Source organism: Antedon mediterranea, chromosome 5 (genome assembly GCF_964355755.1).
Source record: "Antedon mediterranea chromosome 5, ecAntMedi1.1, whole genome shotgun sequence".
In the NCBI taxonomy this organism is placed as follows: Eukaryota; Metazoa; Echinodermata; class Crinoidea; order Comatulida; family Antedonidae; genus Antedon; species Antedon mediterranea.
The window spans coordinates 28,304,746-28,331,186 of record NC_092674.1 but is presented as its reverse complement, the minus strand read 5'-3'; the positions used below and the strand labels follow the sequence as shown (position 1 = coordinate 28,331,186).

Here is a 26,441-nt window from a genome sequence, read left to right as displayed (position 1 = left end):
TTGTAGATTTACTCCCGTATGTGTAAGTACAGTAAAACCCCTATTAAGGGGACACCTTTTGGACCTATCAAAGTGTCCCTTATAAAGACAGCATCGTACGACGAGGCCTGACGAATCGTCGGTGCTGTCTGAGTTGAATCCCGACGAGATATAGCGTCTTGGAATAGCGTCGGGTGTAGAGTTTATGTCGTCGGGAGAACTTTGAACATGTTTAATTTTCTCCCGAAGAGACGGTTCGTCGGGCCTCGTTGTACGACGATGATTGAGTTTTAGGGGTTGACTGAATGGAGGTTATAAAAATATCTAAATCAATGCTTTAAATACCCGCGTTAAAATGTCCTTTTTTAGATCATAAATTATTTTCTATTGTCATTATTTATGAATTGTTGTATGTTCTCGCATTCTTCGTTTGTCTTGAATTATTGAGACAACAGCTTCGTTTTTAAATTCGTTCCACACAGCGTGATGTTCTAAACGTTTTTGGAGTCTTCTTGAAGAAGGATACGGGTTACATATGCTCCTGATGTTCCTGAGAACCCGTTCGCTTGCATGTTTTATAAAGAACTCTTTGTTTATCATCACACATTCGGCTCCTCTACTGACCTGGATGGATGAGAGAGAAGAAAACGTGATGAGCCAATGCATGGGAAGCGTTGGATTTGCTAGGACCTAGAATTTATGTAAATGATGCATTACGTCATCTCTCCAATAGTGGATGGATGTATAGCCTTAGTCTAATACTTACGAGACTTACTCCAGTCTGCGGGTGTAATAATTCTTGCCTGATTGTTGATAATCCCTAAAAAATATATTATAAGAGACTTATTATAAATGAAAAAAATGAGCGATATTCTATTAATGGAAATAACACGCACTTGATAAGTTTCTGTTTGTACAAATGATTTCCCTGCAAATACCAAAATTCCAATATATTGTATAAAGACAAGTTTGTTATGTGTTATCAGAGAAGAGTAAAATTACCTCTTCCTTGGTTTGACGTACTTGCCGTTGACATTTAATGTATATAATTATGTATATAAATAATACTGTCAAGTTATAGAAACAGTGCTCATATTCGGAACATGATCGCGTCGGCGAAAGTTCCGTATTTTTTAGTTGTATGAAAAAATGTATATATGTATATGAAATAATACTCACAAACACATCTTTTCTCTGAAGAGTCTCTATGTGCACGAATACGACGACACCTAATTTACCGCTTGCTGAGTTACACGGTTTTGATTTGTTTTCTAATATTCTGATATACCCTGTGTCCATCTAAAATAACAAAGACGAATATCCCAATGATGTATTATAACAGTATAAATAATATTGGTGTTCCGTACCGTACTAGTGTAAAATCTGAAATGGAAAAGTCGACACGACTATTAACCAATCAGATCAGTGGATTTATATAAGTAACAGTAAGAATAAAGGCCTTGATGATGTTCCTTTATACCGTACTGGTGTAAAACCAGAAATGGAATAGTCGACACAACTATTGACCAATCAGATCAGTGGGTTTATATAAGTAACAGTAAGAATAAAGGCCTTAGTGTTCCTTTATACCGTACTGGTGTAAAATAAAAAATGGAATAGTCTACACGACTATTGACCAATCAGATCAGTGGGTTTATATAAGTAACAGTAAGAATAAAGGCCTTGATGTTCCTTTATACCGTACTGGTGTAAAATCAAAAATGGAATAGTCGACACGACTATTGACCAATCAGATCAGTGGATTGATATAAGTAACAGTAAGAATAATACCCTTGGTGTTCCTTCGTACCGTACTGGTGTAAAATCAAAAATGGAATAGTCTACACGACTATTGACCAATCAGATCAGTATATTTATTATAACGAACATTTAGATTCTGTTAACAACGACGAGCATAACAAATGGTTAACAAGTGATGTATTGTATTGTAACGTACGCCCATTCCCCTCCTGTATTATCTTATCAATGTAGGCCTGACATGACCTTCTTGATAGCATTTGTTCTTAACCTCTGTTTACACTATCAGACTAGTGATATGACCAAATATGGTATGGCATCGGGTCCATATTATTGGCACATCGTATTTTATACAAAGTTTGATTTCTGAGTTTGTTTCATGTTCATGTCATCCTTAAATAGCGGGCATTCGTTTTCTTTCGGAACGGCAGATGAAGAAGACAACACGTATTACGTCCACTTTACACAGCCGTCTTCTTCGTCTGCCGTCCTAAAACGAAAGCTCGGTTTTCGTACAGTATCGTGTGCTAAGATACAGTATCTTTTCGACGATGTTGTCACACTCTAAGCTCGTCGTTGTTGGGGGATTTCATTATTTATTGGTGGTTTTCTTCACCTATACTTACATCGCCTGGCAACGTCTTGTTTAGGTGAAAGTTGCTCTTAGAATACGATTTATTTGTCGGTCTAATCCCTCGCATTGGGTCTAACTTCGGAACTATGTTATTATTTGAGTCAAACTGGTTATAAGACATGTTTTCTACCGTTTTAGATCGCGTCAAAAACACATCGTGAGGTATTTTGAAATCATCAAAAATCTAGAAAAGAAACGATGTTATAATTGTCATTGATTTTTTTCATAATATTTTTTTAGTATTATCAGACCACTACCTTATGAAGATTTATCAAAAATAGCGTGGTTTACCGAGGAACTTCATTGCACAATGCATGATGGGAAGGTTTGGGAGCAAACGTCACGACGCGTACGTACAAACAACAAATCACGGACATACTCGTTGTGACGTTTGCTCCCAAACCCTTCCCACCATGCGTCGCGCACGCTATTTGCGATAAACCTAATTATGAACACTTACGCTGGTTGTGTCGCTTTCTGCAATTGATGGTCTTGGTAAATTGTGTATAGTGTGGTCTCGGTCAAATCTTAGCTTTGTGCGTGTTGCATTCACCGGTATGTCATCTGTACTCGATGTACCTGTAAAACAACATAGTAAAATTTTCAGATATACATATTTAAATTTATTTCCAAGCTGTGCAGGATCTACGTACCTCACTTAAGCTTGGTTCGCACTAGCGACGAATCGTAACGCAACCTACGCAACGGAAGAAAATGCCCTTCTAATAATTGTGTTTGCCCCCGCCCACGTGAAATCAAACCTGCGATTTTTGCAGCACTGTTGCGTCGTCGGTTCCCACTTCTGATTACGCAATACAGCACGTTGCGTCAATACCTCGTTGCGTTGCGTTCTAGTGGGAACCACGCTTTTGGAAGAGCGAGCGCACTTTGCTTGCATGGTATCAAATCGGATGACACCCGGACGGATTTAAGTCAAGTGGCTGCACATTGATCGGATATAGACGGGATGTGCACCGTATGTTATTAGGCCTACTAACACTCCTAGATTGCATCCTGAAATGATTTTGGATTATTGTACTATATCATTGACCTATATCGTTGTTTTTTTACGTGATTCAATATTGCCCAAATTTTCTAAGTAGAAGTATAACTCATCCTCCTCCTCCAGGGAACACCTCCGAGTACACCCCTATTCAGAGGACAATTTCCAGCGAAACGAATGATTCTTCGATACATTACTTTATTCATGGGACAGCTCTTATAAGTGAACACTTCGTATCGAAGGTATCCCCGTAATAGAGTTTTGCTGTTTACTGAAATTGTATCTATAACTAACGTATGGTAGTCTGTTGCTTCTCAACAACAATATTGTATAACATAATTTAATATGTATTGTGTAATGTAGAGCCTTACTTTGTAAATCATCTCGAATCTTTGGTAACGAAATCTTCTTCTTTTCTAATGGTTGCATCTTTGGTTTCACAGCTTTGAGTTGTTTCATTACTTGGCAACTGCCCTGTAAAACAAACAATTAGAAATTCTTAAGCCCGATTTACATTGGACACGGCGAACGGAGCGTACACGCAACGCAGGCGAATTGACCAATGACACGCGACAATTCGGATAGTCCATCGCGGCCCTGCAAAACAAACAACTAGAAATTCTTAAGCCCGATTTACATTGGACGCGGCGAACGAGCGTACACGCAACGCAGGCGAATTGACCAACGACACGCGACAATTCGGATAATCCATCGCGTCGTGATTGGTCAAATATTTTTCGCTTACGTCTTGCGTTGCGTCCTAGTGTGAACTAAGTTTTAACGGTATGCCCTAAAACATTACAATAATTGTTGCTTATTTTATCTCCTTATACGAACATCAACAAAATTACTTGGGTTTTAATTGTTACAACTTACCGATTTTACAATGTAAATCCAATCGGATGAGTTGCTATCTTTTACAATAACTTGTCCACGTCTACAGAAATTAAATATTTCGGGGAAAAAAATGAGCTTCGGAAAGGATGTAATGATGACGTTTTAAACAAAAATGTTTACAGATTAAGATTAATCAGCTGGTGCTTTTACCGTTTTTTTCGAGAGCTTTCCCTACTTTTGTATTTCTTTGATTGACACCGAAATGTTGCCGAACTTCCGACCGACAGCATAATAAAATTAAGATAAACTTCAGTTGAAAAAGCTCTCTTGCAAAACGTTCGGCGTGTTTCCGAAATGTATAATTTCTACATGAGTATTTATATATTTCTTTACTTACTTGTAAAAGTGAAATAAGCACATTTCAGGGTGCTCTATCAATGTTTCCGTTGGCCATTCTTTCATAAAAGGTAACGGTCTGAGAACCAAACACAAAATATAATAATTATTTTTATTTAAAGATGTATTGTCCCCCAAAATCATGAAAAATAAAGATTTTTAAAATCGGACTTTGAATAGGCCATTTTGCAGTTTTAATGAAGTTGTTCACTTCCATAAGAAAAAATTTTTTGTGAGAGTGAATAACTATTATGTGACATTAAAATAACATATTCAAAAAAAAATTTTTTTTAATATTTTTTTAGGGGGACAATATATCTTTAAATAAAAATAAACAAAATAAATAAACTTTGGTAGTGATATTTTTGTATCATTCATTCATCCAAATTACGTGTAAATTTAAAAAAAAATATTTAAAAAATACTTGCTATTGTGTTTATGCTTTTTCTTGTTTAATTTACGAAATTGCAGCCATTATTTTATGCGTTTTTTTTAAACTTTAGAAAACAATTACGCATGCGCATTCTAGTTTTTTATAAGTCAGTAGTCGCATTGATTATTTCGAAATAATAATACGAATACAGTTATATAATCAGTAAGTACAATATTTTAAATATGCTTTGAAGATATTTTTAATTTCTGACCTTAAGAATTTAATGTGTTCGGGTTCTTCGCCGGGTTTTTGCCCTCTCATAAAAATCCTAAAAAAGTCGTCCCTGCCAATTGCTAACAACTCGACGGCTCCCTGGCTCGATACCGTAGCGGTGCGCTTTGAATGGTGCAGTAACGCTAGCTCTCCAAAGGAGCTACCCTTCCTTAAAACAGCAGCAGTTCGGAGACTTGCTTCACCCGTCGTGTGGTTCTGTTCTAATATTGTAACAATTACTGAAAAGGAGGTAAAGAGTATATATTATTATTAGAAATTTAGCAGGAAGTAGCTGCTATTCTAAACAGTAAGTTACGTAATCGATCCATCGCGGAATGTTATATTGACACACGCTTTTTCTGCGGACAGTACGTGCGCAAGGGTAGATGATTTCATGAATGGTACTGTATGTGACTGCTGTGAGCAGATCTATGCCCAAATGCCCTTAACAAATATTTTAAGTGGCGAATCCAACCTTCTTAAAGATAGAATAATACAGTGTAATGTAACAATTATAAAAAAAAATTGTGTTATTCGAATATTTTAATGTGTAGGAATTCAATATTTAAGCATATTGAATGGCAACATAATATGTTGTCATTCAATATGTTTATATATGAAAGAACTAACCTTTAGGTCCTTCGCTTAAATTATATTTTTAAAACCATGGGGTCACGCTCTTTCCCAGCTCTTGGGGGAAAACGACAATTAAGACATTACCGCCTCGGTTTCTATGTTTACAATTGACATTGTATTTATCCTGCTCACTGCCGCTTAAACGAGTTTAGCTTTACACCTTTCCTTTGTGTGATGGATGTGTGATAGATCGATAGGTGACAGCCAAGTTATTCATCAATCTCAGCGGAATAAATATTGAAAGTTTCGTTTGTTTGACGATCACTAACACTATTTACTATAGCTCCTATATTATGATTTTGACTTTATTGACTATAAATAGTAAGCGGTCTATGAGAAGTAATGCGTATGTACTTTCTATAATGTCCTTTCGCATAACCGGTCAATATTTGGTATTATTATTTTATTTATTTATTCCTTTCAGTGAAACATAAAAAGGGAGCACTGAGGAAAGTCTCAGAGCTGTTAATTAATCATGTTAACCATAGTTATTAATCGTTATTGACTGATTGAGTGTTCTATACCTGATCCAGAAATGATAAAGTAAAAGTTCTCAGCGTAATGCCCTTGTCGAATAATAACCCTGTTTGCAGGTACGCTGTAAAAATAATAAAAGAACACGTGATGTAATACCGTACACTAAAAACCCCAAATTTGAAATGAAAAAAAAATTATCAACAGATAATTTTTAATAACTTAAACAATGTATAGTGCTCATAGTGCTGTTTTTTTATTTTCTTTATTTTATTATTTGCTATCTTTATTGTAATAAATTCAACAATGCTTACCTTGTTGCAATATTGAATTTGCTCCTTTAAAATCGCTCATAGGTAGGTTGGGGGAGTGGGGAGGTATCTTTTCTAGTTACATTACTAATAATTTATAATATAAGCAAGTTCAAATCCTTACCTTTCAAACCATGCCACTTTTACCAGTTTTTCTTGCATATGTAGTGGATACTCGGCAAACGATTTCATTGTTTGTAAGCCATAAAGTGCCTAAAAGAACAGCAAAATCGTGAAAGGCCTATACTTTTGAGGCTATATTTTCGGCTAAATTGTTTTACTAAAATTTGAATGCGCATATAAATACGAATTTATTAAACTGGTTTCTTTATAATTGTAAATTAGTGAATTACCACCTATTACAATGGAACCCCTCCATTGAGAACCGGGTGTCTAGAAAATCAGAGTTTTCTAGATCTGAGTTCCTAGACACCATTGGGAACCCTATTAAGAAAACACTTTCTCAGAAACAGACAAAGGGGGTATATATTATGTTTTAACACTACCAACCTCTATTAAAGATGTATTGTCCCCCAAAAACATGAAAAATTTAAATTATTTAAATCATACTTTGATTAGGTTATTTTGTAGTTTTAATAAAGTTAATCACTTCCGTAGAAAAAAGATTAACAAAATAATATTTTCACTTATAAAATAACATAATAAATGGTTAAATTCAATCAAAAATCTTTTGGTTGGCAGCCAATTTGACAATTTTTTGCTTTAAATTACAGTTTTTTCATGTAAATAATTTTTGTTTAAGATCCAATTTTTGGTCAAAGTGGTGTAATTGTGTAATTCTTACCGTTTGTAATTGCTCTGTTGATCTATAAACACTTGGAACAGTAAGAACGTTCTTCACATCATTACTAAGATTTATCTAACAAAATACAAAATGTTACGAAATAATTAATAATATTCTTGATTCCCACTAGGACGTAAGCGCAACGCAAGTAATTTGACCAATCACACGACGCGATGGACAATGACAATGACAATGATTCCTTTATATCTTTATCGACCCTTTTTCAGGGTATGAAAGAACATTCTTTCAATCTTATAAAAAAAACAAATAACTAAACACTTCCAGACATAAATATTTGATCTTATACATAATTGATATATCGAAAAGCAACATCTAACTAACACAAATACAAATTTCATGAATAAATTTAGCTAAGTTTGAGAGTGGTTTTTTTTGTTTTTGGATCTGGTATTTGGGTGGGTGATATAATATTTTGGAAGTAACGCTGTCGCTTGTGATTGTTCAACTCGCTTGGGGTTCATTTACGCCTTTAAACCAAGCAGGATTCAGTATTGATTAGTCTATTATAACGTTTATAATTTATGAAAAATCTGTTAAATACACTTCCGAATTTGTTACCAGTTTTTTAAAATATTGCTGACATACCTCTCGTTTTGCTTTGTACATTCTGGGGTCAAACGACAGACCTGAGTATTTCATTGTGTCTGATTCTAAGTTCTGCGCAATCTCAGTAAAGGACATTGTCTCCTTTGGTTGGTTCTTAGTTCTAAAAAAACAAAATTTTAACACTTTTTAGTTGACTAGTTTGTTGAATAAAATTGTTCTCTTTCGTTTATATCCCATTTGACTTCCTGTAAAAAAACAGACTTTGTATATATAAATGTGTAACTAGTAATCTTCCATTTACCATCAATTGATACTAACACTTTACGCTAGGTCTATTTAACAATACGGCTTAATAGTGTACACATAACTTACTTTTTAAAAATAATTGCGAAAAACTTTACTAAACATATGACGACCTTTACGGCTTTGATGAACTTTATCTTTGCCTGTAATGAAAAAAAAATAACAGTAATATGCAGCCGTAGTGTTACTTATTTAACGTGCCATTCCGTCAACAACAACCAGAAATACTAAGGCCTAAACAATACTAAATATTTACGTTTGCATTTTTACAGTTTAACTCGCTGCTCCCATTATCGGATGGTAGTATCTTCGGTTCAGATTTATACTTTAACCGTTTGCGGCGGCTTCTAGCGTATACTTCCATCGACATTGTTGACGAATGGCCTGACGGACTACGACTTCCTTTTGTCGTTCAGGTTTAGTACATATATAACATGAACTTTTATTCAAGTCACGAATGTTTACACGTAATGTAAGACCCATGACGTCATGATGTCAATGTGTATGTTGTGAACATTGTACATCCAGAAATAGAACAAAACATTTGAAACCCCATTAATTGTATTGACGTTGATAAATTAATTTTCAGTAAACGGAAATGCGTGATGTTTAGGCGTGTTCTTCTGGTTGAGTTGTTTTTGTTATCTCATGTTACGTGATAGGTCGTTTGTAAATTAACGTTTGATTCTAGACGAAGTTTATACTTAATATTTAGTAAAAGCATAAATATTTTGGCACATATAGCGTTTCATATGTATACTACTCTGTTTCAGGCAGACGTCGCAACGCTGACTGGTGGACTAACATAAAAAAGACAATTCAGACTTAGGGCAAGTCTAGCCTACAAGATATTGACGTTTTTAGGCCATTCTAATTATGTTAATATGTCCCAACAGATCTCTTGAGTAAGAAAAACAATTAGTTACAAACTTTATATCAATAGTTACAAGATGGTTCGTCAAAATCCAGATTGACGACAAATTTCCTCCCGGTTTTATCTGAAAACCTTAAACAGTCGCTTACCCTTTTTCCAAATATAGGACTCCGTGCTAGGTGCGTATGTCTGTGTACCGGTATTCTATGGTAACTTCCGGTTGGTGCTACGAGTGTTACCGGATGGTGGTGGTGGTTTGGTGTGTTTGGTAGAGATGAGTGTAGATTTTCCGTAATGTCTCCAACAGCATTTCGTCTTTTGATGTGCGGCGTTGACGAATGTTGAACGCGTTCTAACTCGTGGTCTGTGTCAAGATTCATTGCTATTCAACAAGAACGCGTCTTTGGTGTTAAGCTGCATTGATTGAGTCACTGAAAACAAACATATTCACGAAAAGTAAAGCTCTGTCTACACTGTCAAACTTTATGTGACAAAGAATGTGATGTGCCTATATATGGACATATGATGTCGTGTCATTACCATATTTAGGCATATAACATTTTTCTTGATGTGTAGACAGAGCTTTAGACTATTTCTAGTAAAAATATGGCAGGCATGGCTGCCGAGGATGGAACCTAAAGCTTGGTTCCCACGTGGACGCAAAACAACGACGACAGGACACTGAGTAGCTCGCCATGCGAAGATAAGAACTCGTAACAATCCTTTGATCTTATGCCGGACTGCGAAAAATACCAACAGTACTGTATGTAATTGTGGGAGGCAAGAACATTTTTTTTATTAAAAAAAAGACATAGTTCCATTATTTGAACATTTTTGTTAACTTTCTAATTTTATAATTGTTTAAAGAATTTAATATTTCTTTTAAAGTAACTGTCAAAAAATATATTTATGTTATATTTTCTATGGTTAGGCCGAATGGTACCTTAACTTAATTTACTGTAATTGTTTAAGTTCCATTAAATAATTTTGTTTCCAAATTAGAAATTCAGTTTACATTTTTACGATCACGTTCTTCAATTATCTATTACATCCAATCACTATACTGCGTAATAGTTTTGTTTGAAAATAAGCTATTTAGTATAGACCTACATTTTTACATTCTGATTTACTGTATATATTCATATTATGTGTTAATGAAAACTCACCTCAGAATACAAGTTAAAATCCACTTTGATTTTCACAAGGTGAAATCTGGATTACGGTTTGTGTAGAGCGGTCATCAAAAGCTTGTATCTTACACAAGTTAACACGCTGTTCTTAAGATAACGATAGCATAATCTTTGCCTAACGCTATAATAGTCAAGTAGTGACCTAGTGTAGTATTTACCTGCCTTTATGTTCCATAGTAACCAGTCACAGGTCGCTATGTACATAGAAAGGGAGTGATACAATAAAATCTTTAGTGTACTTTTCAGATTGTAGAAATTGAATATCAACACATGAAACTAAAGAACACAACACAATCTGTTGTTGATCGCCTGAATGGAACCATAGGTCGAGAGGTGTTTACGATACTTCTGATATTAATCGATTATTCATTGTCATTATCAATGCTCTTTGGCTATCAAGTCAATATTTACGTTTGTATTGTGTGAGATAAGAACTATTTAAGACATAGAAAACATTGCTGTAAGTTATGTGCCGTGTGTAAGTGGGTTAGCAGGGTACTCTTGTGGCGCACAAAGACGGGATATACTGTAGTATTCTATCTCTCACTTTTAGGCCTTCAATAGAAAAAACAAACAATGCTCATATGTTAAATATAACTTAATGGGCCATTAAAAAGTCGTAAAACAAGTTTATTGAAATATATACTATTGTGGACACTTGTTATTATCGAACACATTACTTTGGATTTTACCACTATTATCTTATCAACAATAACTTGTACACTCTTATCTAGCACGCATTTCGAACAATACATCAAAACTACCGTACCGTCCTAATGTTTATCTAATACAATAGAACCCCTCCTTAGGATCCCCTTATTCAAGGATGAAACACCTTTTTATGGAGTGAACGAAGGGAAATACATTTTGAGGGGACAATTCTTTATATTTGACATTTTGTACACACCACTTTCTCTATTAGCTGGACAAAATTTCCCAATTTTTTTAAAAATTTGATTTTCTCTCTATTGGACACAGTTTCTCTATTTGTGACACAATATGCAGTAGTACAACTTTCGCTCTGGAAAAAATTTCCCCATTTTGAACAAATCGGATTTCTTGATATTGGGCAGTTTGTCTATTTTGGACACTTATTCTGGACGAAATTTCCCCATTTTGGAAAAATCTGAATTTCTTTATAATTTGACATTTTGGACACAGCACTTTCTCTATTAGCTGGACAAAATTTCCCAATTTTTGACAAATTTGAATTTCTCTATATTGGACAGTTTCTCTATTTGTGACACAATAGAGTACAACTTTCGCTATTCTGGACAAAATTTCCCATTTTGAATAAATCGGATTTTTTGATATTGGACAGTTTGTCTATTTTGGACACTTATTTCTGGACGAAATTTCCCCATTATGGATAAAATTGTCTCTATTTTAAAAAAACTCACCACACCCATTCATTGGAATAATTCGGTCCTATCAATTTCACAACATTTTCCACACAATAAGTAAACTCCACGTTTATAATAACCACATATCGCTGTATATGATCAGGATATGTGATAGGATAGGGATAATGGCCCTTTTCACATTGACCCGGTGGATTTTATCTGTTTAAACACAGGAACAAGGAAATAATTACATTAGTTTTATTGCCTAGGATGAAAAAAAAAATGAAAACAAGTGACAAAGGCAAAATAGAGTTCATTCTATAACATAAAGGTAACAAAAGGTTACACCAGAATCTTCAGATACCTATTTTCTAGTTTCAACCAATTTGATTTACTGTATATAAATATATTGTTAATAATAAAAGAAATGTCATGCTGCTCCGTGTTTTTTTTTCTCTACTTGCCATTTGCTTCTCACAAACAGATCTGGCATAGCATTTTCAGTGTAAAATTATGACGTTATATAACGTATGTCATCATGTTTCACATGATTAAACATTTCTTCTTATTATTTATTCAATCAAAAACAAATAATCGGAATATCCCGAGATGACCAATGTGTTTCATCCCAAAAAAGATACAAGACGTATAGTTACACTTTGTACAAGTATTTTCCCCCTGCTCAAGAACAAAAAAATAGACCTATAATAGTAGGCGGTTTATTTTTATGGTTCCATCGCCATTCTTCAGAATCGTATGTTTTGTATTTGCTGATGCATACTGGAATTTTGTGCGAATCCTGATTGGTAACCATATCAATTTCAGGTACATTTGGATTACTGTATATGTAGGCTAATCCCGAAAATGTGTGCGGTTTGTGCGGTAAAGTTGTGCAAATTCCCTAGCTTGCCCCTTTTCCAGGGTGAACGGAAACGATTGCTAGGAAAGGAAGTGTAGGCCTACGGTATGAAATTCAGAATAGATCACTTACGAAAGACAGTAATGCAGTAAAGTTGACCAGCGTAAGACATGCTGTCTTTAGGCTCTAAATACCGCCTCTGCCAGGCCGTCTGTTTTGCAATTGTTATAACATTTGGTCGATGCCAAGATCAAGTGGAAGAAAACGCGTTGAGACTGCTGGGTAATCTCGAAGAATTCCAGAACGCGCCAAGTGAAATTGTATTCCTTCTGGATAGTTCTGATAGTATTGGAGCTTCTAGATGGCCTTTAGAGGTGGACTTTGTTCGTCAGATTTCAACAATATTCACCGTGTCAGCGGATACAGCTCGTGTCGCGATCGTGTCGTATTCGTCGGGTACGCAGATTTATACGAGGATAGATCATATCACTGAACCTACTGGTAAAAATAAGTGTACGCTTCTTGGACAGCTTGAAGATGATCTGCCTTACACTGGAGGTGGAAGATACACTTTAGGAGCTCTCAATCGAGCTGATAATATTCTGGCAAATGGCAGACCTGGTGCTCCAAGGTTAGTATAAAATTAAATAATATAATTCAGGATTAAGACTATAATTCTATGTAATTTATGTATAAATGGACAGAATAAATGTGGGATAAACCCACAAAATAGAAAAAAAAAGATTCAATCAAATAAAAAAAGGATATAAAATGTTGAAAGTAAATAGGCCTAATGATATTCTCTTGTTTGATCAAGTTTGAATGATATTGTTATCAAAATGTGCTGTTGGTGAAAAACGATACGCCAAGACTGTTTGAAAGCATTTTAAATAAAAATCATTAACTTAAAAAAGAACTAAAACCAATGAGAATAAAATCGGAAACTTTAATGTTTTTACTCGAGCTTTCGCTGGTTCATCGACACAGCTTTATGAAATTTATCAATACTATACAGAGATCCAGATGAACCTTTACACTAATAGCTAAAACAACTACATTTAGAATTAGGCTATTCGAGAAAGAAAACAAGGAAGAGTGAATTCTGGAAAAAGCAATTCCAATGCTTATTCTCATTTTCCCCCATTGTCAGCATTATATTTCTGTATGTCGTGCTCAAACTAAAACAAAAATCAAGAATAATCATCTTTGGTTCTAGACTTGTAATGCTTCTAACTGCTGGAAAATCGAATGGAGGTGACCCTGTAGTTAAAGCTAACGAGATGAAGGCCAAAGGAATAACGATATTTTCCATCGGGCTTGGTGAAGGAATCAACCAAGTCGAGTTGACTGGAATAGCTTCAGAGGACAACGTCTACTTGTTAGATCAACCTGGGAAGATAAGTGATCTTTCCTCTAGGTTGAAAGGAGGTGAGACACGGGTTTGGGATTATTTTTTGTTGCATGAACTGGTACCAGACTCGTACAGCAGTACTGGAATGATATGCGACACATTTCATGTTACTTAATCAGTCTATTTCAATTTAAAGATGTGCAAGATTCGGACTCGTGGGACTATAATATCGATGGGTCTGTTTGTAATGCCATATGTGACGCTGGATCGGACTGTTGTGATGCCAACGCACTTTGTGCTTGCGCTACGAATAGTGGCTCTATAGAGTGCGCATGCGCTGAAGGATATACGGGTGAAGGAACTAAGGGACAATGTACACGTAGGTAACATAAGACGTAAGAGTTACTTAGGCTTGGTTCCCTATGTAAGCGTGTTGACCAATGACAAGCGACAGTTCGAATAAGCCATCGCTTGTGATTGGTCAACTGACTTACGTTGCGTTACTTCCTTGTGTTGCGTCTGTAGTGGGAACCAAGCGTGGTCGTCACAAAACAAATATGTATACATGAATATCATCGTTATTATTGTTCACTTAAATGTAATAATTATTAATGTAATTTTTATTTCTCACTGAGGCTACTTTATCATATTTTGTTTTATTTATTTATCTATGTACTTATTTTCAATCATAATTAGAATGTGCTATTGGAACATACAAAGGGTCCTATAGCAATCAAGACTGCACACTATGTCCAATGCATTCAACCACTGCATCTGAAGGAAGCACAAGTAAAACTGACTGTAGGCCTACTTGTGTCGAGGGCTACATCGGAGATCCATCAGCCGATATCCCATGCCAAAAACGTATGTTTGGTTAATGTATATACCTTTTACATAGAAGCCAACCAAGTATTTGATAATATGTTTGAATAATAAAAAAAAAAACCAAGAACAAGATAAATCTCAACAATTACCGTAATAAAACACGCATAAGGATGGAAAAGTTAATGAATTAATATGTTCCGTATTTAGTAATGTTAAAGTGCTTTCTGTGTTTGAGTCGCTCTGATCTGCAAGTAAACAGTACTAAAGTACCATTTTGTTTCTCGTGTAGTTTACCCATGTCAATTCTACCCCTCTCCTTTGAATGGAGCCCTCGCTTGTGAGACTTGGCTTGGAATTCAATTCTGTACTGTTTCCTGTCAGAAGAATTTTGACTTTTCAAGCACGCCAGAGGAAGTGTACTATTGTGATGGGACAGAATGGTCGATGTTTCCATCATTCACAAGGGATCCCACGTTGGAGTTTATAATGCCATGGCCAAATTGTTCTGGTAAGTTTGTCTTGGCTTAGTCGTACTAACAATGGTTTTTAATATACTAACGTGAATTGTTCTATTGAGATTGAGTTGTCCTGTGTAAGTATGGGTCTGGGTAACGAATGACATTTACATGTCATATGGCCGAGCGGTTAAGGCAGGGGCGCCGTTTACCGTACCTAAAGAGCCAACAACAACATCGGCAAGGGTTCGAGGCCGACTCGCTCCTAGTTCTGGTGGTGGAACAAGTTTTCTCGGATAAGGACTATAAACCGTAGGTCCAGTGTACACAGTTATAACCTGTGTGTACTTTAAAGAACCCAGTTCATTATTCGAAAAAGAGTAGGGGGTTACCCCGGTGAACTGGTTCACACAATAGCCCCTGTATCAGGGGGATTACCACCTATCTGATAGGACAGTGATTAATTCACTATTGGTAATCCTTGGCCACATTGCCTAAAGACATTAAATAAATAAATAAATCACAATGATTTTTTTTTCAGAAGGACTTTTTCTTTTTTTTTATTTTCTCAGAATTTTGTTTGCAATTCTTGATGATTGCTATTTCAAATAACAGATTCATAGAACATTTTCATTTCATTATTTATTCGGTCTATTTCAGTATAATTATATATAACCAAAAAACTGAAATTGGGGAGACCAGGGTCAACATAAGTCAAATTAATCACTGTAGCTGAACCAGTTGACCCAACCCCAAAGTCAGTTTACACATAAAAGACACAAAATACAGGTAAAGCGAATCAAAATGAATGTGAACTTTTCTAATGAAGGCTAATGGGCTTTCTGGACTGCAGCATCTGTCAGTGGTCTGGGAAGCTGGTCCCAGACACGGGGTAATCTGATGGCTATCGAATAAAAAAAGCCTGTGTTCTTGATGCTTGATGACGTAAGCACAGGCGATCATTGTGACAGGTATTTATTAAAATACAGTCATGAACTGTGCTGCATTCCAGAAACCCACCTGAACTTTGAAACAAAATAGAATAAGAAATGTATCTCTTCTAACGGACAAAGATGAAACTGAAAGCAAATTTAACCTCTCCTCATAGCACATCTGTTCACGATGCTGCAAGAGCAAGACGAGTTGTTCTCCTATGGACCCTCTCAAGCCGATCTTACAAAGACATCGTCCATAGAAACCAAGCAGGTTACGTTGCGCATACTCCAGACCAGGCAAATCAAGACCTTTGTACAAAGACAAAAATGCACTGTCCAGCCACACTTCAAACAAAGCCCAACACACGTTTAGCTTTGGAAACAATGACATGGAAATGGTCATCCCAGGTCAATTTTGAGTTAAAAGTAACACCAAGGTATTTAAAAGATGTCACCGGACGAATTGGAGAGCCAGCCAAAAGATAATTAGACAACTGTCTGTTACACCAACGTATACATGCAGGACATTCGTCATAACATTGAGAGGCATGCGAGTTGGTTGGCTCCACAGACCAAGTCGGTCCAGATCAGCTTGAAGGTTTAGAGAATCCCGACGAGAGTTAATTGCATTATAGATAAGAGTATCATTGATCATAGAACTACCAAAGCAATCTAACAACAAAGATACTGATCTCCGGAGGAGATTAAAGGGTTTCTTTGGCTGCGACATGACCAGTTCCACGCCTCCTAATACCTTTTGATTGGCTAATTGTCTTCTTGAAATGTTTGGTTTAAAGACACTGTCACGGAGAATAATTATGTACATAGTACAGTACTGTTGGTATTTGTCGCACCTATACATAAGATCAAAGGACTGTTACAAGTTCCTATCTTGGCAAGGCGAGCTCAGCGTCCTGTTGTTGGGTTGCCTTGGGGCTACTAAATATCATTGGTGTTTATTATGTAATACGAGTCATACAGATGAAACCACTTCTTATTAGAAAAGCAGAAACCACAAAATTAAATCTAGAATTGATGTCGGTCAATTACTCTGTCAAGTACAGCTAATTCATTCCACCTTTATTTACATCTCTGGCTTCTTACACACCATGACGCATTACCTGTACTCGCACTGAACGATGGGTGTAGTTTCTTCTCTATTTATGCCCGGATGTATTACGTCATGTATTAATTACGCATGCATAACGAATTCTAACTAGCGCTAACACAGCAATATAACCGTTTTAAAAGTTACGAAATATAATAACTGTATATGCAAAAATATTTTTTTGAATGCCATTATATATACTTTTGAAATGAAATCCGCACAAAAATAATAAAAACCTAAATTAAATCAGACTAATTTTACTGGTTTTGTTTTTAATAGTAATAGTACCATCAAATGCTAGTGTTGATCTGAGTGTGCAGTACTATGCTGACCGCTGTGCATCTCCAGAAGGGAAACTAGAAATCCAGAATAACTTGATCAGTCAGTTTCAAGACTTGAATAGATTCTTTCCTGGTATTTGTAACGATCCAAATAGATGTAAAGTGGAAAATGCTAATGTTTACTGTGGAACTGAAGGTACTGTATTGACCCTGATGTTTTACGATTTACTTGTACTTAGTTAGATATGCTTTTCTTAATAATTAGTCGTCCATGTTGCCTGGTTACCAATTCCAAAGTAATGAGTTCAAATCTTGACTCTGGATTATCAAATTGTGGTTTTAATTATAGCTTTAATTGTATTTATCGTTTGATGATCTATTGTTATTTTGATAGATGCAACTGCTCCAGAGCTGACGAACTGTCCAGACAATATAGATCAGGGCAATGACCCTGGCTTAAGCTCAGCAGTGGTATTGTGGGTACCCCCATTAGCGACTGATAACTCCGGCCTTCAACCTGTCATCAATGCAAGTAACAATCCTGGGGATACGTTTGAAATCGGTGAAACAACCGTCCGATACACCGCAACGGATGGCAATAACGTGGAGTCTGAGCCCTGTACTTTTATAGTAACGGTCAAAGGTTAGAATGTCAGTTTTTTACGATTTCAGTATGAAGAAAGGCAATATACGTAATATTGTTACTTACAGGATCTGTATATTTGTCAAAATTATCGTTTCAATATATTCTGGAGTTTCAGAGTTTTAGGTAAACAAAGTATAAATTGTTTTTACATGGCAGATGTGGAAAAACCAACCTTAGTATCCTGTCCTGAAGATATAACTGAAAGCAGTAATACGTATAAAACAAGTGTAACCTGGGAAGACCCAGTGTTTATTGATAATTCCAACAAAGACGTGATACTCACTCATCATAGGCAGTCTGGGAGCGAGTTCTACAGGGGTGAGAAACAAGAAATACGCATTGAGGGTAGAGATGAGGCTGGTAACTTAGAAGTCTGTACTTTCTTTGTACAGGTTAGACGTAAGTAAACATGTTTACATCCTCTACCTATTCTGTCCTACAAACCGTAGTTCGTAAATAAAATTACACCTTTTTTCTGTAGAACATTCATGCCCCTTTTACCCCTCTCCTTTGAATGGAGCTCTCGCTTGTGAGACTTGGCTTGGAGGTCAATTCTGCACTGTTTCCTGTCAGAAGGATTTTGACTTTTCACGTACGCCAGAGGAATTGTACTACTGCTCTACCACTGGTGCTACGCCAGAATGGGTTTTGTTTCCATCATTTACAAGAGATTCCACAATGGAGTTTGTAATTCCATGGCCAGATTGTTCTGGTAAGTTATCCTTTTTTTTATATCATAGTGAATTATTGAGATCAAGATTACTTGAGATGCTAACATCATCATGGTTACTGTTATATCATGAAGTTACACAAGCATTGGATTCAAACTTTAAATTCGAAGGAGATGAAAACAAAATTTAATACATGTTTATGATATTCATAAACATCCAAATACACCCCGTGACTAAAGCTTATAGAAAATGGTGGAATCAGACTAATTTAGTACTTTTGTTTTATAAAGTAACGGTTCCAACGAATGGTAATGTTGATCTGAGTGTCCAGTATTATGCTGACCGTTGCGCATCACCAGAAGGGAAACTAGAAATCCAGAATAACTTCATCAGTCAGTTTCAAGACTTGAATGCAATCTTTCCTGGTCTCTGTAACGATCCCGACACGTGTAAAGTGGAAAACGTGAATGTTTATTGTGGAACTGACGGTGTTGACTTGGGATAATTTTATATCTTGTGATTTAAATGTTGCATTAAATTATCATTCAAATATAGCGAAAGTATAGTATCAAATATAGTATTTTAATTTGCAAAATTGGAAATCAAAATAGGCCTAGCAAATAAATAAAGAAAAAAAGATGTTTGAACGTTTTTCACATTTGCCGAAAGGTGAAAATGCAGATTTTGATTTGACACAGAAGTTACAAAATATTACTCACCACTAAAGCCCGTCTATTCCACTTTTCGAATTCAATGCCAACTTGTGCGCATGCGTATTAATTTTTTTTTTAAATCACTTTCTGCCATCGGGTTTTCGTATCTCTTCGATCGAAATTAGTACATGAAAATTGTTACGTGCAGATGAGCGCGTGTGTATGTTATCGGCTTATATCTGATTTTATACCCGGACGGATTGGCGGAATTAGACCGTATGTTATTAGGCGTACACTCCTAGATGGCATCCTGAAATGATGTTGAATTATACTGTAATGTTACAATGAAAACTATATGTAGAATTAGATAAAACGGAGCATAGTAGTCACGTCAGGTCAAGGAACTGAAGTTGCTATTGAAAAGATCGATTGTTAACATGATTTACAATAGCTTCTGTATTATGATTTTGGCTTTATCTATAAATAGCAATGACGTATTTTGTCTATTTTGATATTTTTTATTGTCTATATCTATATTATATATAAATTAACACACTAAAAAGATTTTAAATTTCAACTAATAACACGTATTTACTTGTTGTAATAATGTTGTAGGCCTAAGCAGTTGTTTTCTGAAATGTGTTTTCTTGTTTTGTAGTTTTTCTTTAGGATCTTGCACATTCCTTCATACCTTTCACTTATGTACTATTCCCGATATTAAAGTTTACTTAAGTTCTTTTTAAAGTTTCAAGAACCATGTGCACACGTCACTTACTAGAGGATTAAGCGGTTGATTCGAGCGCACCCTCAAGCCATCGCTGTAGTTTTATAGGTATTATTTCTAGGTCCGTGTTTTACACTGACCTGGTAAAACAGATTTAGGGCTATTTAATAACAGGAAAAGAAGTTTGTGTTTTCCCTTATTTATTCTTCGAAGATGAAAAAAAGAGAAAGACAAATTATTTAAGTTAATACGAAATGTTACACAGGAAAGAAAAAGAGCGCGTTTATAATTTCATTTCTTCAAACTGCCTTCTTAATGTTATTTATATTGGCTGTTAGAAATAGATCAAACTGTTTCCAATGTTTTTCCATTTTCTTTCCTTTTGCTTGTCACTAATAGAACCCATTTCAGGATATAGCATATGTCATCAGTCACACTGACATGATAAAACAATTATTCTCCATTATCTTTATAAAGTCAAAAACAAATCTGGGAATTTCCCGAATTAATGAGAAACTGCACATTATGATCCATGTGTTTCATTCCAAAAAAGAAAGAGTTGAGCCTAGTCTTCAGTAGTAAACTTTATTTAAGCTCTGTCTACACTATCAAACTTTATGTGACAAAGTTCCCATGGATGGTGATGTCATTACATTATATTTGGGCACATCACACTTTTTTCTCAAACTAGTCTGATAGTGTAGACAGAGTTTTAGGAAAGGAAGTTTCAAAGTGTAGACCAGTTTTCTTCGTCAAAAATAATTAAACATTTTTTTTTTTATTATAATATATTTTCCCGCCATCCTTCATCTGAATCGTATGTTACAGCAGGAAAGAGTGAATTGTCACTGTTCCCTGGTTACATTTAATCTTATCTTATGTAGGGTTTCGGCCCGAAGACTGATTTCTAAATCGCCGACCACCATCCATCACTTCCATCCCATATTGTAAATGTATACTTCTTTTATTTCTTGATTTCTAAATAAATGTTAAATGAATAATAAATATCCTAACCATAATCCTCCTCATTTACCTGTTAACATGTATGTCAACGTTATAATAAACTTTACGGAAATAAGCACAAGATTGTTTTCCATTTTTATTATTCGTTATTTTTACAACAAAACTGGGAATATCCCTTTAGTGACAAGATGCATTAACGAGTGTGTCTGGACATCCGATTGCCCATTTGTAAGTCTTTAAGTTTTAAATTAAAGTTTCCTTATCTATCAAAAAAGTTGCCAATAATTGCCTCGACCAAATCCGGGTATAATTTCGTACAACTTCCTGATGCTGTTTCTATTGCTTCAATTCCATTTAGATTTTCAAAATGCATGTTTCTCTCCGTTGATTTCAAGCTTGATTCCCACTTTGTACGTAGCGCAAGGACGCTAGTAATTTGACCAATCACAACACGTGATCAACCATTCGACCTGTCGCCTGTGATTGGTCAACTCACTTGCGATTTAGAAACCAAGCTTAAAGGCCAGGTGCGGGCAAAAAATTTCTATTGATCATACATTCCAATAATTATCGATCTATAGTTTCCCCTATGTTTCATAATTTTTGGGATTTTATTTGTGTTACACGAGCTTGTTGAAAATAAGCACTTTCTTATCAGTGGGGGGATAGTTCAACTTACACAGTAAAATCTCTATTCTTTTATACACAAATTTTGTAAATAGAGAGGCATTTTAAAAAGCTATGAAAAATAAACGGTGTGGTAAAAAATGTTATCAAATGACTAAATATAGGTAATATAACTTGAATTTTACATTTCTAGTATTTTTATTCAACTTCAGATTTTTATTTTCATGCTAAAGCAAAAATTATCCACCGTATATCCACCATCTTTTTTCACCTTCTAGGGAGTCACCAGACATGTTATTACATAGGTTAAACTACCTAACTACTGAAAAAAAGTCTTCCTGGTTTTTATGGCAAATTTTTGCCAAATTTTGTATTTGACCATATTAAGGGAAATTCATGCTTTTTCGTCTTGATTTCTATTACAAATATTTGATTTATGTACAATTAACCAGATATTATATTTAAAATTCATGCCTGTATCTGAGCTTTAAAGAGCAGTTTTTGACAACCAATAGGAAATAAATCTGATATAAAATTCAGAAATTTGCATGGTGTCCTGGTTTAAAAACTAATGCTTATAATCTACTAGTAGCATCTAATCTGACACACGGCGGGCAAATGCACATGCTCAGAGCATGAAGATGCTCAGTATAAGCAAAAGACAATGAGCAGCTGAAGTAAGTCCCACAATGTACAAAACAAAAAATCTCCTCAATATTACTGATTGTATCATTACTATAGTTATTTTTGATATTTTAATATCTAATGATTATGCGGGACATGCAGTGGGTATCAAGCGAAACCATGATTTGCAGACATTAATCATCTTTTACTTTTTTTCAATTACCGTACATTCTTTGTCTTTTGTTATCGCTTACCGTCCTATTCATTACATTTTTTTAGACTTTTTAACTTTGACTTGAATATGTGTTTCGTAGTTCTGCCTTTTCTTATTTAGAACAAATGTCGATCAATCAGATGAAATTAAGGTCCATTCGGATTAATTATAATCCAGGGAGTGGATGCGGTCTGCTGTGCGGGAAAGAGTTGCAAAGTACCTAACCAAGCCCCTTTTCCTGGATAATCGGAAACGATTGATAAAATAAACAATGTACATCAAGGAAAGTTTTTAAGGAAGTGTATAAAAGCAGAATGGACTACGTAGGAAGTACAGTAAAGCAGTAAAGTTGACCAGCCTAAGACATGCTGTATTTAGGCTCTAAATACCGCCTCTGCCAGGCCGTCTGTTTTGCAATTTTATTAACATTTGGTCGATGCCAAGATCAAGTGGAAGAAAACGCGCTGAGACTGCTAGCCAATCTCGAAGAATTTCAGAACGCGCCAAGTGAAATTGTATTCCTTTTGGATAGTTCTGGTAGTATTGGGGCTTCTAGATGGCCTTTAGAGGTGGACTTTGTTCGTCAGATTTCAACAATATTCACAGTGTCAGCGGATACAGCTCGGGTCGCGATCGTGTCGTACTCGTCGGGTACGCAGATTTATACGAGGATAGATCATATCACTGAAGCGACGGATAAAAATAAGTGTACGCTTCTTGGACAGCTTGAAGATGCTCTGCCTTACACTGGAGGTGGAACATACACTCTAGGAGCTCTTACTCGAGCGGATGAGCTTCTTGCAAATGGCAGGCCTGATGCTCCAAGGTTAGTCTGAAAAATGTATTTATAGAAAAAAATATAGTAGTATGTAGTGGAGCTGTAGCTTGGTGGTTAACGTGCTTTCCTTCTAATCTTAAGGTCCGGGGTTCAATTCTGACCTAATGCCAGGGTTGTAACTCACGACAACTCTACTCCCTAAGCCTCAAAAGAAGTTTCTAAGCAAGATAAATTATAAAATAGTTGATCCATCCTGTAAAAAAAACACAAGGAAGTTGGCATGAAATTCTCCATATATTGTCCTATCTTTAATAATACCTTTTTCCACGACCTTCCTTGACAAAATAATGTATTTCCTTATAGGCTTCTATCTGGGATTATGTTTAATCCCGGATCACGGTGTATAGAACCGAATTTATTGATTTGGTTCAATTTCCTAATCCTCCGAAGGAAATGGTTTTTTTTTAAAGATACCTTGATACTCCAAAACTTTTCTCTCTTACACTCTTCACAGTAACTTTCTTCAACTTAGTATCATAGGGTCTGTAATGTGTTAAATACGTTACTTTATACTTTATCTTTACTGGAAAATTCAAGATCTTTGTACTTTTCTCTTTGTACATACATTGTTTGTATTCGTCTATATTTATGTTTTCGGCGACCAATATAGGCCCATTGTTTTGTTTCAAAATTGTTAAAGACACAATCTTTTTCTAAAATAAATCTCTGTCTACACTATCAAACGTTATGTGACAAAATTGAAAGTGCGATGTGCCCAAATATGGTAGTGATATGACATCATCATGTCCATATATGGGCACATCACATTCTTTTGTCACATAAAGTTTGATAGTGTAGACACAGATTTGGACATAGGCCTTATCATCATTATATTTCATTGCATGTTCTAGGCTTGTAATGCTTCTAACTGATGGACAATCGAATGGTGGCTCCCCTGTAGCCAAAGCTAACGAGATGAAGGCCAAAGGAATAACGATATTTTCCATCGGGCTTGGTGAAGGAATCAACCAAGTCGAGTTGACTGGAATAGCTACATCAGGCAACGTATACTTATTAGATCAACTTGGAAAGATCAGTGACCTTTCCTCTAGATTGAAAGGAGGTGAGACAAACTTAATTTGGTATTAACTTCTCTTAAGTTTATAATATTCTGAAATGCCAAGATTTAGGATGTGTTTAAAAAAAAGGTAACTAAGTACTTGCAAAGAACAATATTATCTTTATCTCTGAGACTAGTCATCCCTAATTTGTTTTGGTTGAATTAAACTTGATGAGAATTTTAAACCTGATTTGTAGGCCCAACGCATAAAACTAAACTAGCACTACCAAATTTAGTAAGTAGCCTAATTTGTTTTTAAAATATCAACAAGGTAGAAAAGCTGAAAAAAGAAGATATTTTCCCACTTACGGTAGTGTACTAAATACTTAGTTTATCTTCGGACTACTGTGACTTAATTGGTCTATTTCCTTTTTAAGATGTGCAAGATTCGGACTCGTGGGACTATAATATCGATGGGTCTGTTTGTAATGCCATATGTGGCGCTGGTTCGGACTGTTGTGATGCCAACGCACTTTGCGCTTGTGCTACGAATAGTGGTTCCATAGAGTGCGCATGCGCTGAAGGATATACAGGTGAAGGAACTAAGGGACAATGTACAAGTAAGTAGGCCTAATCTATTACCACCTTAGTTTCGTTATACAATATATCGTAGGCTTTTTAATTCTTGCGTAAATTCATGTATTTATTAATTTTAAAAAATTGTCCTTTTTAAAATTTATTTAAATTTGTATTTCTGTTCTGTGTATGAATTATTAATTTCGTAAATATATCTTGTTTTTATGTTGAAAAACCTTTCTGAAACAAACTTCCGAAGATTGTTTCCCACTTGAACAACGAAACAATGACGAGAGCGCAACACAACTTAACCAATCAGAAGCTACCTCCTTGCGTTGCGTTCAAATGCAAAGATACTACGTGGCGCTATACGATATTTGGATACCGAGCTTATAAAAGGGCCATTAGTCTCTGTTAATATCAGACGTTTTCCTTGATTGTTGTAGGCCTATCGGACGCTGTTTGATCTTTTATCCTCTCCTTTGTATAGCAATAAATATTACGTTACAATCGCCTGCTATTGACTCGCATGTTTATTGATTTCTCAATTAGAATGTGCTATTGGAACATACAAAGGGTCCTATAGCAATCAAGACTGCACACTATGTCCAATGCATTCCACCACATCTGAAGGAAGTACAAGTAAAACTGACTGTGCGTGTGTTGACGGCTACATCGGAGATCCATCAGCCGATGTACCATGCGAAGGTGAGTTTGTAAGAGTAACTTAAAAGTAGGGGATCAACAACACTGGTTTTCAAACAATCCAACCCCAGTCGATGATCACCACATGCAGAAGAGAAAGTTTTAAAAGTTGTTTTTTATCTAATAATGTAGAGGGCGTTTGTTGGCTCTAGAGAGAGGAGAGGAGGGAAACATGTGTCGCGGAAAAGTTGAAAAGTATTTTAAATATGTATGTATGTATAGGCCTAGGCCTAGTAATAAAAAAAATATTTCTGTAGGCCTAGGAGTGTCTTCGAGTTTTTAGACTAGGCCTACGGCTAGTAGTACTAGTAGGCCTCCTCTAGATTCTAGTAATTATGTAATAAAATAGTCGGCCCTGAGCCTCCTCTAGTACTACTAGCTAGGCCCTACTAGTGTAGTAGGTAGGGCTAGGCAGGCTTATCGAGGTAATCGGGGTGGAAGACTAAGACTAAGACTAAGAGCCTCTCTCTAGCCTGTGGGCCCTACTCAGTATGGCGGTGTACTTTCGTTTTATGTGGGCTAGCATTGTTCAATTTGTTTAATTTAAAAGAATATTATATAATAACTAGATTTGAACTCGTCACTACGGACGAGTTAGGTTATCCGCATCGCAAAACCCACGCGCATGAC

General features: G+C 35.7%; 3 protein-coding genes across 4 annotated transcripts in view; 2 read left to right on the top strand and 1 right to left on the bottom strand.

Annotated features, from left to right (window-relative positions):
- Positions 1–2: 2 nt before the first annotated feature.
- On the bottom strand, positions 3–8,719 carry LOC140049897 (cyclic nucleotide-binding domain-containing protein 2-like). Its single transcript, XM_072094850.1, has 15 exons — positions 8,606–8,719; positions 8,419–8,492; positions 8,086–8,206; positions 7,480–7,554; positions 6,799–6,887; positions 6,414–6,487; positions 5,252–5,492; positions 4,609–4,686; positions 4,251–4,311; positions 3,746–3,848; positions 2,832–2,950; positions 2,364–2,555; positions 1,159–1,278; positions 746–799; positions 3–603 (listed from the first exon to the last, which is right to left on the bottom strand). Exons 1-15 carry the CDS (start codon positions 8,717–8,719, stop codon positions 373–375), a joined length of 1,746 nt encoding a protein of 581 aa, XP_071950951.1. The 3' UTR covers positions 3–372.
- A 3,887-nt stretch (positions 8,720–12,606) lies between these two features.
- On the top strand, positions 12,607–21,330 carry LOC140050243 (sushi, von Willebrand factor type A, EGF and pentraxin domain-containing protein 1-like). The gene is made up of 10 exons (XM_072095353.1): positions 12,607–13,246; positions 13,832–14,043; positions 14,163–14,345; positions 14,663–14,830; positions 15,081–15,299; positions 17,569–17,766; positions 17,965–18,213; positions 18,373–18,615; positions 18,698–18,928; positions 19,178–21,330. Exons 1-10 carry the CDS (start codon positions 12,786–12,788, stop codon positions 19,390–19,392), a joined length of 2,379 nt encoding a protein of 792 aa, XP_071951454.1. The 5' UTR covers positions 12,607–12,785; the 3' UTR covers positions 19,393–21,330.
- Positions 21,331–23,045: 1,715 nt separating this feature from the next.
- LOC140050242 (sushi, von Willebrand factor type A, EGF and pentraxin domain-containing protein 1-like) overlaps positions 23,046–26,441 on the top strand; it is a 45,208-nt gene continuing 41,812 nt past the window's right edge. For both annotated transcript variants that reach the window (XM_072095351.1, XM_072095352.1), the window contains exons 1-4: positions 23,046–23,518; positions 24,382–24,593; positions 24,968–25,150; positions 25,659–25,814. In XM_072095351.1, coding sequence (XP_071951452.1) covers positions 23,058–23,518; positions 24,382–24,593; positions 24,968–25,150; positions 25,659–25,814 — 1,012 coding nt within the window. In that variant the 5' untranslated portion in view covers positions 23,046–23,057. The remainder of the gene's footprint in view (positions 23,519–24,381; positions 24,594–24,967; positions 25,151–25,658; positions 25,815–26,441) is intronic.